Source organism: Salmo trutta, chromosome 32, assembly GCF_901001165.1.
Source record: "Salmo trutta chromosome 32, fSalTru1.1, whole genome shotgun sequence".
Classification (NCBI taxonomy): Eukaryota; Metazoa; Chordata; class Actinopteri; order Salmoniformes; family Salmonidae; genus Salmo; species Salmo trutta.
The window spans coordinates 38,460,754-38,476,356 of NC_042988.1; the positions used below are offsets into that span (position 1 = coordinate 38,460,754).

The following is a 15,603-nucleotide window of genomic DNA, read 5'->3' on the forward strand; positions in this document are numbered from 1 at the left end:
GCAGAATGGTTGTACTGGACAGAATGCTGTTACATAGAGTGTGCAGAATGGTTATACTGGACAGAATGCTGTTACATAGAGTGTGCAGAATGGTTATACTGGACAGAATGCTGTTACATAGAGTGTGCAGAATGGTTATACTGGACAGAATGCTGTTACATAGAGCATGCAGAATGGTTGTACTGGACAGAATGCTGTTACATAGAGTGTGCAGAATGGTTGTACTGGACAGAATGCTGTTACATAGAGCGTGCAGAATGGTTGTAGTGGACAGAATGCTGTTACATAGAGCGTGCAGAATGGTTGTACTGGACAGAATGCTGTTACATAGAGCATACAGAATGGTTATACTGGACAGAATGCTGTTACATAGAGCGTGCAGAATGGTTGTAGTGGACAGAATGCTGTTACATAGAGCATGCAGAATGGTTGTACTGGACAGAATGCTGTTACATAGAGCATGCAGAATGGTTGTAGTGGACAGAATGCTGTTACATAGAGCATGCAGAATGGTTGTAGTGGACAGAATGCTGTTACATAGAGCGTGCAGAATGGTTGTACTGGACAGAATGCTGTTACATAGAGCGTGCAGAATGGTTGTACTGGACAGAATGCTGTTACATAGAGCATGCAGAATGGTTGTAGTGGACAGAATGCTGTTACATAGAGCGTGCAGAATGGTTGTACTGGACAGAATGCATTTTCCCAAAACCCCTACAAAAACGCCATTCATTTCCCCATAGACTTTGTCCAACGAACCATGGTGGAGTTAGTTCCTACAAAAAGACACCATTACTATTACCCTCTATTCCCTTTAAATAGCTTTACATCTTAGAGTTTCTGTTGTATTACTGGTGTACAAAACACACGTTTTCTAAATCCCTCCTCTGCCTCTGTTCCTCTCCTCTTTTTTTACTAACCTCACGCCCCCTCCTCTCGTTTTTTGCTTGAAGGCACTGTTCATCCGGATGTCCAAGCACCCGTCATGTTTCCGTCTGACAGGAGATGTGCTGTCTGATTGGACAGAGGATGAGGGGAGGCGGGTCTTATTCAGTGGCTCGGTGGCAGAGCTCTGTCCCGTCGCCCCTAACAACGTCAACACCATGGCGGCAGCGGCCATCGCAGCGGGGACCCTGGGATTCGCTGGCGTCCAGGGGGAGATTGTGTCGGATACGGCGTAAGCAAAGCTTCTTAAATAACCCAAGATAGTTCAGAGTGCGCTTTTACAATGGGAATCACTGTAACACTATGGGTAGAACAAGCAAGGAGGTGGGCTTGTTCTGCTCATAGTGTTACAAAATACATGCTGGCACGTTTCAGCATGTATTTGCATAGCCTCTTTCAGTTAAGGAACCCCCACTCTCTGAAGCACAGCTGTGCAAGAACTTCATTCACCCCCAAACTTCTACACAGCGTCATTTTTTAGAAAGATTGGCACTGAGTCAAGTGTACAAAACTTAGAGGAAACTAGGGCTAATTAGTCTTGCTAACAAGGGCAAAGGCATTGGCCCTCTATGTCATAGTCACACAACAGCTTCTCTCCCTCTCCTAGACTAAGTGATTACCATGTGGTGGAGGTTACTGGTGCCAATGGCTTCTCTCCCTCTCCTAGACTAAGTGATTACCATGTGGTGGAGGTGGAGGTTATTGGTGCCAATGGCTTCTCTCCCTCTCCTAGACTAAGTGATTACCATGTGGTGGAGGTGGAGGTTACTGGTGCCAATGGCTTCTCTCCCTCTCCTAGACTAAGTGATTACCATGTGGTGGAGGTGAAGGTTACTGGTGCCAATGGCTTCTCTCCCTCTCCTAGACTAAGTGATTACCATGTGGTGGAGGTTACTGGTGCCAATGGCTTCTCTCCCTCTCCTAGACTAAGTGATTACCATGTGGTGAAGGTGAAGGTTATTGGTGCCAATGGCTTCTCTCCCTCTCCTAGACTAAGTGATTACCATGTGGTGGAGGTTACTGGTGCCAATGGCTTCTCTCCCTCTCCTAGACTAAGTGATTACCACGTGGTGGAGGTGATGGTTACTGGTGCCAATGGCTTCTCTCCTTCTCCTAGACTAAGTGATTACCATGTGGTGGAGGTGGAGGTGAAGGTTATTGGTGCCAATGGCTTCTCTCCCTCTCCTAGACTAAGTGATTACCATGTGGTGGAGGTTACTCGTGCCAATGGCTTCTCTCCCTCTCCTAGACTAAGTGATTACCATGTGGTGGAGGTGGAGGTTATTGGTGCCAATGGCTTCTCTCCCTCTCCTAGACTAAGTGATTACCTTGTGGTGGAGGTGAAGGTTACTGGTGCCAATGGCTTCTCTCCCTCTCCTAGACTAAGTGATTACCATGTGGTGGAGGTGGAGGTTACTGGTGCCAATGGCTTCTCTCCCTCTCCTAGACTAAGTGATTACCATGTGGTGGAGGTGGAGGTTACTGGTGCCAATGGCTTCTCTCCCTCTCCTAGACTAAGTGATTACCATGTGGTGGAGGTGGAGGTTACTGGTGCCAATGGCTTCTCTCCCTCTCCTAGACTAAGTGATTACCTTGTGGTGGAGGTGAAGGTTACTGGTGCCAATGGCTTCTCTCCCTCTCCTAGACTAAGTGATTACCATGTGGTGGAGGTGGAGGTTATTGGTGCCAATGGCTTCTCTCCCTCTCCTAGACTAAGTGATTACCATGTGGTGGAGGTTACTGGTGCCAATGGCTTCTCTCCCTCTCCTAGACTAAGTGATTACCATGTGGTGGAGGTGGAGGTTATTGGTGCCAATGGCTTCTCTCCCTCTCCTAGACTAAGTGATTACCATGTGGTGGAGGTTACTGGTGCCAATGGCTTCTCTCCCTCTCCTAGACTAAGTGATTACCATGTGGTGGAGGTGGAGGTTATTGGTGCCAATGGCTTCTCTCCCTCTCCTAGACTAAGTGATTACCACGTGGTGGAGGTGGAGGTCACTGGTGCCAATGGCTTCACAGTGCATACAGTGAGGAGGAACCCAGCCAAACTGGGAGCTGTAACTGGGAGTGCCACCTACAACTCTTTCTGGAGCAGCTTACTGGGTGGGTTCTGCTGTAGAAGGGTGTGTGTGTGTGTGTGTGTGTGTGTGAGAGAGAGAGAACATGAAGGGTTGTGTTGTCTAACATCCGGTCCATCCTCTCCTTTTCTTCTCTCAGTGTGTAAGGGACATGGTGGCCGGGTTTACTTGTGCTGAAGAGGGAGGGATTTCAGAAGACAAGTCCCTCTACCAACCAAACATTCACAACACTATGGTACTGAAACACACACTACACAACACTATGGTACTGAAACAACACTATGGTACTGAAACACACACTACACAACATTATGGTACTGAAACACAACAGTATTGAAACACACTACACAACACTATGGTACTGAAACACACACTACACAACACTATGGTACTGAAACACACACTACACAACATTATGGTACTGAAACACAACAGTATTGAAACACACACTACACAACACTATGGTACTGAAACACACACTACACAACACTATGGTACTGAAACACACACTACACAACATTATGGTACTGAAACACAACAGTATTGAAACACACACTACACAACACTATGGTACTGAAACACACACTACACAACATTATGGTACTGAAACACAACAGTATTGAAACACACACTACACAACACTATGGTACTGAAACACACACTACACAACATTATCAAATCAAATGTATTTATATAGCCCTTCGTATATCAGCTGAAATCTCAAAGTGCTGTACAGAAACCCAGCCTAAAACCCCAAACAGCAAGCAATGCATGTGAAAGAGGCACGGTGGCTAGGAAAAACTCATTATGGTACTGAAACAACACTATGGTACTGAAACACACACTACACAACACTATAGTACTGAAACACACACGACACAACACTATGGTACTGAAACACACACTACACAACACTATGGTACTGAAACACACACTACACAACATTATGGTACTGAAACACACACTACACAACACTATGGTACTGAAACACACACTACACAACATTATGGTACTGAAACACACACTACACAACACTATGGTACTGAAACACACACTACACAACACTATGGTACTGAAACACACACACTACACAACACTATGGTACTGAAACACACACTACACAACACTATGGTACTGAACAGTCTGTAGTTACTGATCATGTGAGCAAAGTTTAGCTTGCTTCTTATATGGTGTGACTGTATCAGGATGGACAAAGATGGGCTTGCTTCATATATGGTGTGACTGTATCAGGATGGACAAAGATGGGCTTGCTTCATATATGGTGTGACTGTATCAGGATTGACAAAACCTTCAAGTCTGCATCTACAATTCCGGGGAATCAACTGTTGCACCTTCATCCTACAAAGTCCTACTACTGTATCCCAGCAGCACCTCCCACCTTCATCCTACAAGGTCCTACTACTGTATCCCAGCAGCACCTCCCACCTTCATCCTACAAGGTCCTACTACTGTATCCCAGCAGCACCTCCCACCTTCATCCTACAAGGTCCTACTACTGTATCCCAGCAGCACCTCCCACCTTCATCCTACAAAGTCCTACCACTGTATCCCAGCAGCACCTCCCACCTTCATCCTACAAGGTCCTACTACTGTATCCCAGCAGCACCTCCTTTTCTCTACAAATTAAAATATGACTTTGTGAAGTAACAATTTTAATGAGCAACTCTCACATTCATTAGCAATCGTCTAGCAACAACCCACAACTTTTACAGCTCTTATGCAGTTACGTCCACATCCACTACAATACATGTTAACAGTAACGTATGATGATCTTTATGTAGTGCCTTGGTGTTGACACCACACACACACCATTGTGACCTTAAAACTAGAAGGTTCTATCTGCAAAAATAAGGTTCTGAACCCTAATTGGTATGAATTATGTATTTGTATCTTGTATTCTTTTGAACTTAACATGAATTGAGTTATTTAGAGTACTATATAGGTAGAGAACATTGTACAGAACAAGGAATATCAAAATGTAAATAAAACGTGCAGATAGAACCTTATAGTTCCAAGCTCTCACAGTATTTCCTGTTGTAGTAAAACCCCAACAAAAGAGACGAGTCCTGTGTTTCATCATTAATACATAGAATATACTTTATTTTCTCCTCCTCTGGTGTGTGATTGTAACACAAACTGACACAGCAGTGTGGGCTCTGGATCAACTCATCTTGGTTTCTGGCTGTGCACAGCTGGGAATAGGATCCTCCCAAACCTGTGACCTTCTCCCTTCCTCCTCTCTAATACAGTCTGTCGTCTAAAAACACCACTAGCTTCTCAGGACGGAAGCCCCACCGTTTAACTAAACCTCAAAGAGTGCAGGCAGAATCAGTGTTCCATCAAACATACATACAAAGAAAAACACTCAAACACAGGCTCACTGACTGAAAGGTTAAAAGGTGACCAATCGACAGTTTTTACACACAGTAGTGCCGGTTCTAATACAGTACAAGGCCCAGAGACGACGACAACGCCCACAGAAAGGTCTCTGAACGAATGGGAGCCTGTTTCAGCAGGAGGCTCTTCAGCAGGACGTTCTGAGGCTCAGCCATAGAGTTACAAAGAGGACTCATCTTAGTATCTGTGGTAGAAGCCCTCAACGGCAATGTCCATGCAGAAAACGGGCTATATACAGTACATCTATCTAGTCTAACTCTATGGGCCCAGCTCTAAATGTGTCGCTTATTGGTTTCCTAGCCCAGGGAAGTACTGCTGCTGGTTGGGTTGCTGTTACAGCTACAGTGTGACAGGAAAAGTGCTGCTGCTGTTTAAACAGGTTGCTGTTACTGCTACAGTGTCTGAACAGGAAAATTGCTGCTGCTGTTGTTTGCAAGACTAATTAGCCCTAGTTTCTTTATCCTGATGATACCACTGGTTATCATATGGTTGTCAGCCTCAGTTACAACTCATGTTAGTCTACACTGGCAAGGATTTCATCAATTCCTAGATTAAGGACCAGAGCACAGGAGGTTGGTGGCACCTTAATTGGGGAGGACGGGCTCGTGGTAATGGCTGGAGCTGAATACCTGGAATGGTATCATGGTTTCAGCCATTATTCCAGCTGATCCTCCCTCAGCAGCCTCCTGTGGACCAGAGGTAACCTAGATGAATGACCAGAGGTAACCTAGATGAATGACCAGAGGTAACCTAGATGAATGACCAGAGGTAACCTAGATGAATGACCAGAGGTAACCTAGATGAATGACCAGAGGTAACCTAGATGAATGACCAGAGGTAACCTAGATGAATGACCAGAGGTAACCTAGATGAATGACCAGAGGTAACCCTCCTATATACTCCAAGTTACCCCACTTCATTATCTCAAAGCTGGGCTCTTTAACTGAAGGAACCGTCACCCAGCTAGCCATCCTTTCCCTCTCCTCCTCCATACAGGATGCCCACAGAGGCAGAGCTGCATGCAGGTTTTGGAAGACGTTCTGGCTGCTGGATGAATAACAGAGCTCATCTCTTCAGCAGTTGTTGATCTATATTATGGAAGTGGAGACGGTCAAGATAAGAGTGCCGTGTTTGTAACATGTATGTTGTGTGTAGTGAGTATCAGCATGTGTACGTTTGTGTATGTTGTGTGTAGTGAGTATCAGCATGTGTACGTTTGTGTATGTTGTGTGTGTGAGACAGTCAGTTTTTCACGCTGGCGGCGCCGTTTTTCTCTCCGTTGGCACCAGGCAGGGTGTAAGGCAAGGCGGGACCCTTTTTACTAGGCAGGGTCAAGGGCTGGCGGATGTTCAAGCGGTCTTTCTCTGCCTCTGCATCTTCATCATAGCGGTCATCATCTTCTTCTGCCTCGCTTTGGCGGGGGGAGGAGTGGCGTGACAGAGACGGAGATGGGGGCACAGAGGCCGGTCTAGGGTAACGGAAACCTTGGGCCTGAAAAGAAAGGTTGGTGGGGTTTAGAGGGTGAGACACAGACAACACACCATGGCTGTGTTTAGACAGACAGACACCTTCTGATGTTTTTCACCAATTGATCTTTTGACCAATCACATCAGATGTATTTCAGATCTGATTGGCCAAAAGACCAATTAGTTAAAAAAGATCAGAATTGGGCTGCCTGTCTAAACACAGCCAGAGTAGCATAGCAGTATGTTGAATCTGACACTTTCTCATAATATTTACTAATCCAGATTTATATCTTATTTCACATATGAAATGAACCAGGGGTGTCCAACTTAATCCCGTCAGGGCCGTGTCTGCTGTTTTTTGTTAGTTCCTTTCCAATTGTATCCAATTAGGACAGAGACAACCAGGTGAGGGGAGGAGTGCCTAATTAATATGACCTTAATTGATAAAGTACAAGGGAGGAAGGAAAACCTGCAGACACTCAGCCCTCCAGGTAATTGAGTAAACACCCCTGTTATAACCCTCAGCCCTCCAGGGAATTGAGTAAACACCCCTGTTATAACACTCAGCCCTCCAGGTAATTGTGTAGACACCCCTGTTATAACCCTCAGCCCTCCAGGGAATTGTGTAGGCACCCCTGTTATAACCCTCAGCCCTCCAGGTAATTGTGTAGACACCCCTGTTATAACACTCAGCCCTCCAGGTAATTGTGTAGACACGAGGTTGACCGATTAATCGGAATGGCCGATTAATTAGGGCCGATATCAAGTTTTCATAACAATCGGTAATCTGTACTTTTTGCCACCGATTTGCCGATATTTTTTTTTTTTACACCTTTATTTAACTAGGCAAGTCAGATTAAGAACACATTCTTATTTACAATGACGGCCTAGAAACGGGGGTTAACTGCCTTGTTCAGGGGGGATTCGTTTTTGCAATCTTCGGTTACCAGTCCAACGCTCTAACCACCTGCCTTACATTGCACTCCACAAGGATTAACTTGGAGAAAAAGACCCCCGTTGATTTCACTTAATTTTTACATTCGGTCATAAAATGCACATGTTTAACTTCATAAAAAACAATTTCACTACTTGTTACGCGAGGGCAGCAAGAAGCAAAGGTAAGTTGCTAGCTAGCATTAGACTTATAAAAAACTATCAATCTTAACATAATCACTAGTTAACTACACATGGTTGATGATATTACTAGTTTATCTAACGTGTCCTGCGTTGCATATAATCGATGCGGTGCCTGTTAATTTTCATTGAATCACAGCCTACTTCGACAAACGGGTGTTGATTTAACAAGCGCATTTGCAAAAAAATTTACTGTCGTTGCACCAATGTACCTAACCATAAACATCAATGCCTAACAGGAATATTTAGACTCAGCCACCCGTTAGATAAAATACAGAACGGTTCCGTATGTCACTGAAAGAAAAAAAAGTTTGTTTTCGAGATGATAGTTTCCGGATTCGACCATATTAATGACCTAAGGCTCGTATTTCTGTGTGTTTATTATATTATAATTAAGTCTATGATTTGATAGAGCAGTCTGACTGAGCGGTGGTAGGCAGCAGCAGGCTCGTAAGCATTCATTCAAACAGCCCTTCGCTGTGCTTCAAGCATTGCGCTGTTTATGACTTCAACCTGGGTGGGTATAATTTGTGGAATGTTCCAACAGGAATATATTCCAAAAACTTAGTAAATAACAAGGTTTCCAAAAAAACAACGCATACAAAGTTGTATAGCGGCAGAATAAGATACCGGGTAGGGAGTGGTCTATTTCATTGAGTTTTTCACTCATCACGTTTATTCCGAAAAATGTCTGTCCTCACATGTCTGTTTGCCTATGGACAAACATTAAGAATAAGCTTTGTGGTGAGTTGATGCCTATTCGGCAGCTAGTTAGCTAGGTTTGTATGCGTTGCTACTTTGTATGCGTTGTTGGTTGGCAACCTTTTACTTTACGTTTTTTGGAACAGATTCCTGTTGGAACGTTCCACAAATTGTACCCACCCCTTCAAGCCTATCAACACCCAAGATGAGGCTGGTGTAACCGATGTGAAATGGCTAGCTAGTTAGCCGGGTGCACGCTAATAGCATTTCAAACGTCACTCGGTCTGAGACTTGGAGTAGTTGTTCCCCTTGCTCTACATGGGTAACGCTGCTTCGAGGGTGGCTGTTGTCGATGTGTTCCTGGTTCGAGCCCAGGTAGGAGCGAGGAGAGGGACGGAAGCTATACTGTTACACTGGCAATACTAAAGTGCCTATAAGAACATCCAATAGTCAAAGGTATATGAAATACAAATCGTATAGAGAGAAATAGTCCTATAATTCCTATAATAACTACAACCTAAAACTTCTTACCTGGGAATATTGAAGACTCATGTTAAAAGGAACCACCAGCTTTCATATGTTCCCATGTTCTGAGCAAGGCAGTTAAACATTAGCTTTCTTACATGGCACATATTGCATTTTTACTTTCTTCTCCAACACTTTGTTTTGCATTATTTAAACCAAATTGAACATATTTCATTATTTATTTGAGGCTAAATTGATTTTATTGATGTATTATATTAAGTTAAAATAAGTGTTCATTCAGTATTGTTGTAATTGTCATTATTACAAAAAAATTAAATAAATTGTCCGATTAATCGGTATTGGCGTTGAAAAATCATAATCGGTCGACCTCTAGTAGACACCCCTGTTATAACCCTCAGCCCTCCAGGTAATTGTGTAGACACCCCTGTTATAACACTCAGCCCTCCAGGTAATTGTGTAGACACCCCTGTTATAACACTCAGCCCACCAGGTAATTGTGTAGACACCCCTGTTATAACACTCAGCCCTCCAGGTAATTGAGTAAACACCCCTGTTATAACCCTCAGCCCTCCAGGTAATTGAGTAAACACCCCTGTTATAACCCTCAGCCCTCCAGGTAATTGTGTAGACACCCCTGTTATAACACTCAGCCCTCCAGGGAATTGTGTAGACACCCCTGTTATAACCCTCAGCCCTCCAGGGAATTGTGTAGACACCCCTGTTATAACCCTCAGCCCTCCAGGTAATTGTGTAGACACCCCTGTTATAACCCTCAGCCCTCCAGGTAATTGTGTAGACACCCCTGTTATAACCCTCAGCCCTCCAGGGAATTGAGTAAACACCCCTGTTATAACACTCAGCCCTCCAGGTAATTGTGTAGACACCCCTGTTATAACCCTCAGCCCTCCAGGTAATTGTGTAGACACCCCTGTTATAACCCTCAGCCCTCCAGGTAATTGTGTAGACACCCCTGTTATAACCCTCAGCCCTCCAGGGAATTGTGTAGACACCCCTGTTATAACCCTCAGCCCTCCAGGGAATTGTGTAGACACCCCTGTTATAACCCTCAGCCCTCCAGGGAATTGTGTAGACACCCCTGTTATAACCCTCAGCCCTCCAGGTAATTGTGTAGACACCCCTGTTATAACCCTCAGCCCTCCAGGTAATTGTGTAGACACCCCTGTTATAACACTCAGCCCTCCAGGTAATTGTGTAGACACCCCTGTTATAACCCTCAGCCCTCCAGGTAATTGTGTAGACACCCCTGTTATAACCCTCAGCCCTCCAGGTAATTGAGTAAACACCCCTGTTATAACCCTCAGCCCTCCAGGTAATTGAGTAAACACCCCTGTTATAACCCTCAGCCCTCCAGGTAATTGAGTAAACACCCCTGTTATAAAACAAAAAGAGTCCAACTAAAAAGGTACACTACAGCAATTTCCTACTGAATGGGTAAAGAACAAATGTTTTACTAATCTCCCCCGGGCACCATAAGTACCCATTGTTACCCAAAAGGAGGAAACAGCATAGACAAGACAGACAGACAGGACAGACTTACAGTCTCAGAGTCATGAGGTTGGTAGAAGTAGGTATCCGGGAAGGCTTTAGCCAGGGCCATGTGACGAGCTGATATGTAATACTGAGAGAGAAGAGAGATAAGATGATAGTTATAGTAGAACGGTTGACATTTCTTCTCTTGATAAAGGTGAAAGTTCTCACCCTGCCCAGATATCTCCAGTCCAGAAGGTCACTCAGGCGCTCGGTGCGGTTCCGCTGGATGATCCTGGCGCGCCGGCTCTGCTGGCAGAACTGGAACAGGTACGATGTGAGCTGGTTACATGACTCATCAACCCCTCTGTACCGGCGATCAAGGATGTAGATTCCTGAGGTACAACAGCATTAGTCATATCTACTGGAGATCAGTTGGTAGAGAATGGTGTTTGTAATGCCAAAGGTTGTGGGTTCAATTCCCACTGGAACCACCCATACAATGTATACATGAATGACTATCTTTGGATAAAAGCCTCATCTAAATGACATATTATATTATATCATACTGGGACCATTACTTCTCTAAACGTAGAACGTTTTATCAGCCCCTTGGAAGACACTAAACAACCTTGGCTTGGACACATTCTGAACACACCGTATGCTGAGGGATCAGCTATGTGTTCCTCCATGAAGCAGCCAAACCCAGAGAGGTTGGTAGAGATTGAGGGGATCCCCATGACTGTACACTCAGCTGAGAGAGAGAGAGAGAGATTGAAGTAAATATACTTGGATATGCCATACAGCCAATGTACAAGACAACCATATCTCCATGGTTCATAGTATCTATAAGAGTCTACCTGGTGTATATCTCCATGGTTCATAGTATCTATAAGAGTCTACCTGGTGTATATCCCCATGGTTCATAGTATCTATAAGACTCTGCCTGGTGTATATCCCCATGGTTCATAGTATCTATAAGACTCTGCCTGGTGTATATCCCCATGGTTCATAGTATCTATAAGAGTCTACCTGGTGTATATCTCCATGGTTCATAGTATCTATAAGAGTCTACCTGGTGTATATCTCCATGGTTCATAGTATCTATAAGAGTCTACCTGGTGTATATCTCCATGGTTCATAGTATCTATAAGACTCTGCCTGGTGTATATCTCCATGGTTCATAGTATCTATAAGAGTCTACCTGGTGTATATCTCCATGGTTCATAGTATCTATAAGAGTCTACCTGGTGTATATCTCCATGGTTCATAGTATCTATAAGAGTCTACCTGGTGTATATCTCCATGGTTCATAGTATCTATAAGACTCTGCCTGGTGTATATCTCCATGGTTCATAGTATCTATAAGAGTCTACCTGGTGTATATCTCCATGGTTCATAGTATCTATAAGAGTCTACCTGGTGTATATCTCCATGGTTCATAGTATCTATAAGAGTCTACCTGGTGTATATCTCCATGGTTCATAGTATCTATAAGAGTCTACCTGGTGTATATCTCCATGGTTCATAGTATCTATAAGACTCTGCCTGGTGTATATCTCCATGGTTCATAGTATCTATAAGAGTCTACCTGGTGTATATCTCCATGGTTCATAGTATCTATAAGAGTCTACCTGGTGTATATCCCCATGGTTCATAGTAAGAGGGGAACACTCCAAGATGGCAGCCTCTTACAAACTCTTCATAATCCATCGGCAGGAGGGGAGAGGTGGAGGAGAGGAACTCTGGGTGGAAGATCACCTAAAAGGATGATGGGAAGCACAAATGAGGCAGGGGATGAGGACAGAGTTGACCAGATGAAAGAGATGCACTTCCGCCATATTATTTACACCAGTTTTACACGTCTTCCAATCAGTGCAGAAGAAGGGGAAGAGAGGAATTATTTTGAAGCAGTTGAACCCATTTGACCCCCAGCTCTGCAGAGGGCTGGGTAATGGTTTCTAGTCCAGACTGGCCTGTGCATCAGTAGTAGGATAGTGTTATAGGAATGACATTTATGTGATGGGAGGGACCAGAGCAGAGCACAGTGTGACGGTTATGTATTTGTAAAGTGTCAGTATGGCCCACATGCCATCTCACTAGCAAATGAGGACACAATGGCAATGAGCCTCTGGCCTTTGTGTTTTTATCCTGGAGAATTGTTGACATAGGCTATGTAACGTCGTCTCCAGCTGAATTGTTGACATAGGATATGTAACGTCGTCTCCAGCTGGAGCTGCCTAATACTTTTAATCATCTAATCAATTCAATCAATCAATCAATCTACCTTGACACGGTCGGCAGAGCTGTTGAACAGGCCGATGCGGCGAATGCAAGTGAGGATGGGGTCATTGCTGTCCTCCAGCATGTTGTGGGTACAGATGGGAGGCTGGCACTGCCTCTGGGTGGCAAAGATGGCACGCTTCATCATGGTGAAGTCATCCTTGTCCAGCATCTTGGACACGTCCGGCAACTGCCCACTAATCCAGCACAAAGGTAGAATTTACTAAGGGTGTAAAATACAAACTAGCACAAAAGCTCTGATGAAGGCCAAGAGACAGACACAAGCATGAATCAAATGTATGTGGGTTTCCCTTCTCTTTAACTAACACAAAGTCATTCATACAAACTGTAGTCTATAGAAATTATCTTACAGTAATAATGGTTTACAGGACAGTGATTGATATGGGTTTTACAGGACAGTGATTGATATGGGTTTTACAGGACAGTGATTGATATGGGTTTTACAAGACAGTGATTGATATGGGTTTTACAAGACAGTGATTCATATGGGTTTTACAGGACAGTGATTCATATGGGTTTTACAGGACAGTGATTCATATGGGTTTTACAGGGTAGTGATTCATATGGGTTTTACAGGACAGTGATTCATACGGGTTTTACAGGACAGTGATTCATACGGGTTTTACAGGACAGTGATTCATACGGGTTTTACAGGACAGTGATTCATACGGGTTTTACAGGACAGTGATTCATACGGGTTTTACAGGACAGTGATTCATACGGGTTTTACAGGACAGTGATTCATACGGGTTTACAGGACAGTGATTCATACGGGTTTACAGGACAGTGATTCATACGGGTTTTACAGGACAGTGATTCATACGGGTTTTACAGGACAGTGATTCATACGGGTTTTACAGGACAGTGATTCATACGGGTTTTACAGGACAGTGATTCATACGGGTTTTACAGGACAGTGATTCAAACGGGTTTTACAGGACAGTGATTCATACGGGTTTTACAGGACAGTGATTCATACGGGTTTTACAGGACAGTGATTCAAACGGGTTTTACAGGACAGTGATTCATACGGGTTTTACAGGACAGTGATTCATACGGGTTTTACAGGACAGTGATTCAAATGGGTTTTACAGAACAGTGATTCAAATGGGTTTTACAGGACAGTGATTCATATGGGTTTACAGGACAGTTCTTGTACTGGTAGTTCAACAGCACAAATGGGGATTCATAGAGGTCCACTTACACCAGCAGTGATTCATAAAGTTTCTTTCCGAAGCGTTCTTTCACAGTTTGAGCTGTATCCCTGCCATGAGGATGTTAAAACAAAGTCAAGTTATTAGTCACTATAAATACATACGTTTTCTTATTTTCTCACATGGAAACAGCCATGATGGTCATTACCAGAGCTGCTTCCTGACTGCTTGGCCTTTCAGCGTCTCCACGTTGAAGTTGTTGGTCCGCGCAGGCATGATGAAGAACGCAACGACAGTCACATCGCTGTGGTTGACCTGAGGGAGAGAGAGGAGGCAGGGAGGGAGTAAATACCTGCAAGATTCTAGAATACATCTAACTAACCGACAGACAGGCTGGTAGACAATGGGTATGTACACTCACACAGGCACATACAGAGTATTCAGAAAGTATTCAGATCCCTTGACTTTTTTCCACATTTTGTTCCGTTACAGCCTTATTCTAAAATGGATTTAAAAAACACAATAACCCATAATGACAAAGTGAAAACAGGTTTTTAGAAATGTTTGCAAATGTATAAAACATGATTTATTTTTTACAAAATACCTTATTTTCATAAGTATTCAGACCCTTTGCTATGAGACTCGAAATTGAACTCAGGTGCATCCTGTTTCCATTGATCGTCCTTGAGATGTTTCTACAACTTGATTGGAGTCCACCTGTAGTAAATTCAACTGATTGGACATGATTTAGAAAGACACACACCTGTCTATATATGGTCCCACAGTTGACAGTGCATGTCAGAGCAAAAACCAAGCCATGAGGTCAAAGAAATTGTTTGTAGAGCTCTGAGACAGGATTCTCTGGTCTGATGAAACCAAGATTGAACTCTTTGGCCTGAATGCAAAGTGTCACGTCTGGAGGAAACCTGCTGTGGGGATGTTTTTCAGCGGCAGGGACTGGGAGACTAGTCAGGAATGAGGGAAAGATGAACGGAGCAAAGTACAGAGGGATCCTTGATGAAAACCTGCTCCAGAGCACTCAGGACATCAGACTGGGGAGAAGATAGGACAACGACCCTAAACGCACAGCCAAGACAACGCAGGAGTGGCTTTGGGACAAGTCTGTGAATGTCCTTGAGTGGCCCAGACAGAGCCCGGACTTGAACCAAATCGAATGTCTCTGGAGAGACCTGAACATAGCTGTGCAGCGATACTCCCCATCCAACCTGACAGAGCTTGAGAGGATCTACAGAGAAGAATGGGAGAAACTCCCCAAATACATGTGTACCAAGCTTGTAGCATCATACCCAAGAAGATTCAAGGCTGTAATCGCTGAAAAGGTGCTTCAACAAAGTACTGAGTAAAGGGTCTGCAGACTCATGTAAATTTGATATAATTTCTTGTTGTTGTAATAGATTTGCAAAAATG

The 15,603-nt window shown here is 43.9% G+C and overlaps 3 protein-coding genes and 1 long non-coding RNA gene across 7 annotated transcripts in view; 3 read left to right on the forward strand and 1 right to left on the reverse strand.

Annotated features, from left to right (window-relative positions):
• LOC115171855 (uncharacterized) overlaps positions 1-937 on the forward strand; it is a 2,037-nt gene extending 1,100 nt beyond the window's left edge. Inside the window, exon 2 of the mRNA XM_029729037.1 lies at positions 1-937. This exon is cut by the window's left edge and continues 832 nt beyond it. Within this exon, the coding sequence (XP_029584897.1) occupies positions 1-743 (743 nt within the window). The 3' untranslated portion in view covers positions 744-937.
• Positions 1-3,287, forward strand: part of LOC115171859 (putative L-aspartate dehydrogenase) — an 8,791-nt gene extending 5,504 nt beyond the window's left edge. Inside the window, exons 6-9 of one of the 4 annotated variants that reach the window (XM_029729043.1) lie at positions 954-1,177; positions 1,553-1,577; positions 2,934-3,048; positions 3,163-3,287. In XM_029729043.1, coding sequence (XP_029584903.1) covers positions 954-1,177; positions 1,553-1,577; positions 2,934-3,048; positions 3,163-3,200 — 402 coding nt within the window. In that variant the 3' untranslated portion in view covers positions 3,201-3,287. Of the gene's footprint in view, positions 1-953; positions 1,178-1,552; positions 1,578-1,744; positions 1,770-1,996; positions 2,022-2,908; positions 3,049-3,162 lie in introns of all 4 variants that reach the window. The other 3 variants (XM_029729045.1, XM_029729044.1, XM_029729042.1) reach the window with 3 other exon arrangements.
• A 799-nt stretch (positions 3,288-4,086) lies between these two features.
• On the forward strand, positions 4,087-4,697 carry LOC115171867 (uncharacterized). The gene is made up of 2 exons (XR_003871267.1): positions 4,087-4,389; positions 4,437-4,697. It is a non-coding gene; the product is annotated as an uncharacterized LOC115171867 (long non-coding RNA).
• A 422-nt stretch (positions 4,698-5,119) lies between these two features.
• The window catches only part of LOC115171852 (glycogen [starch] synthase, muscle), a 28,985-nt gene continuing 18,501 nt past the window's right edge, over positions 5,120-15,603 (reverse strand). The window contains exons 9-16 of the mRNA XM_029729035.1: positions 14,384-14,490; positions 14,226-14,285; positions 13,005-13,197; positions 12,352-12,478; positions 11,376-11,471; positions 10,949-11,112; positions 10,788-10,868; positions 5,120-6,932 (exon numbers count right to left, since the gene is read on the reverse strand). Of these exons, the coding sequence (XP_029584895.1) occupies positions 6,684-6,932; positions 10,788-10,868; positions 10,949-11,112; positions 11,376-11,471; positions 12,352-12,478; positions 13,005-13,197; positions 14,226-14,285; positions 14,384-14,490 (1,077 nt within the window). The 3' untranslated portion in view covers positions 5,120-6,683. The remainder of the gene's footprint in view (positions 6,933-10,787; positions 10,869-10,948; positions 11,113-11,375; positions 11,472-12,351; positions 12,479-13,004; positions 13,198-14,225; positions 14,286-14,383; positions 14,491-15,603) is intronic.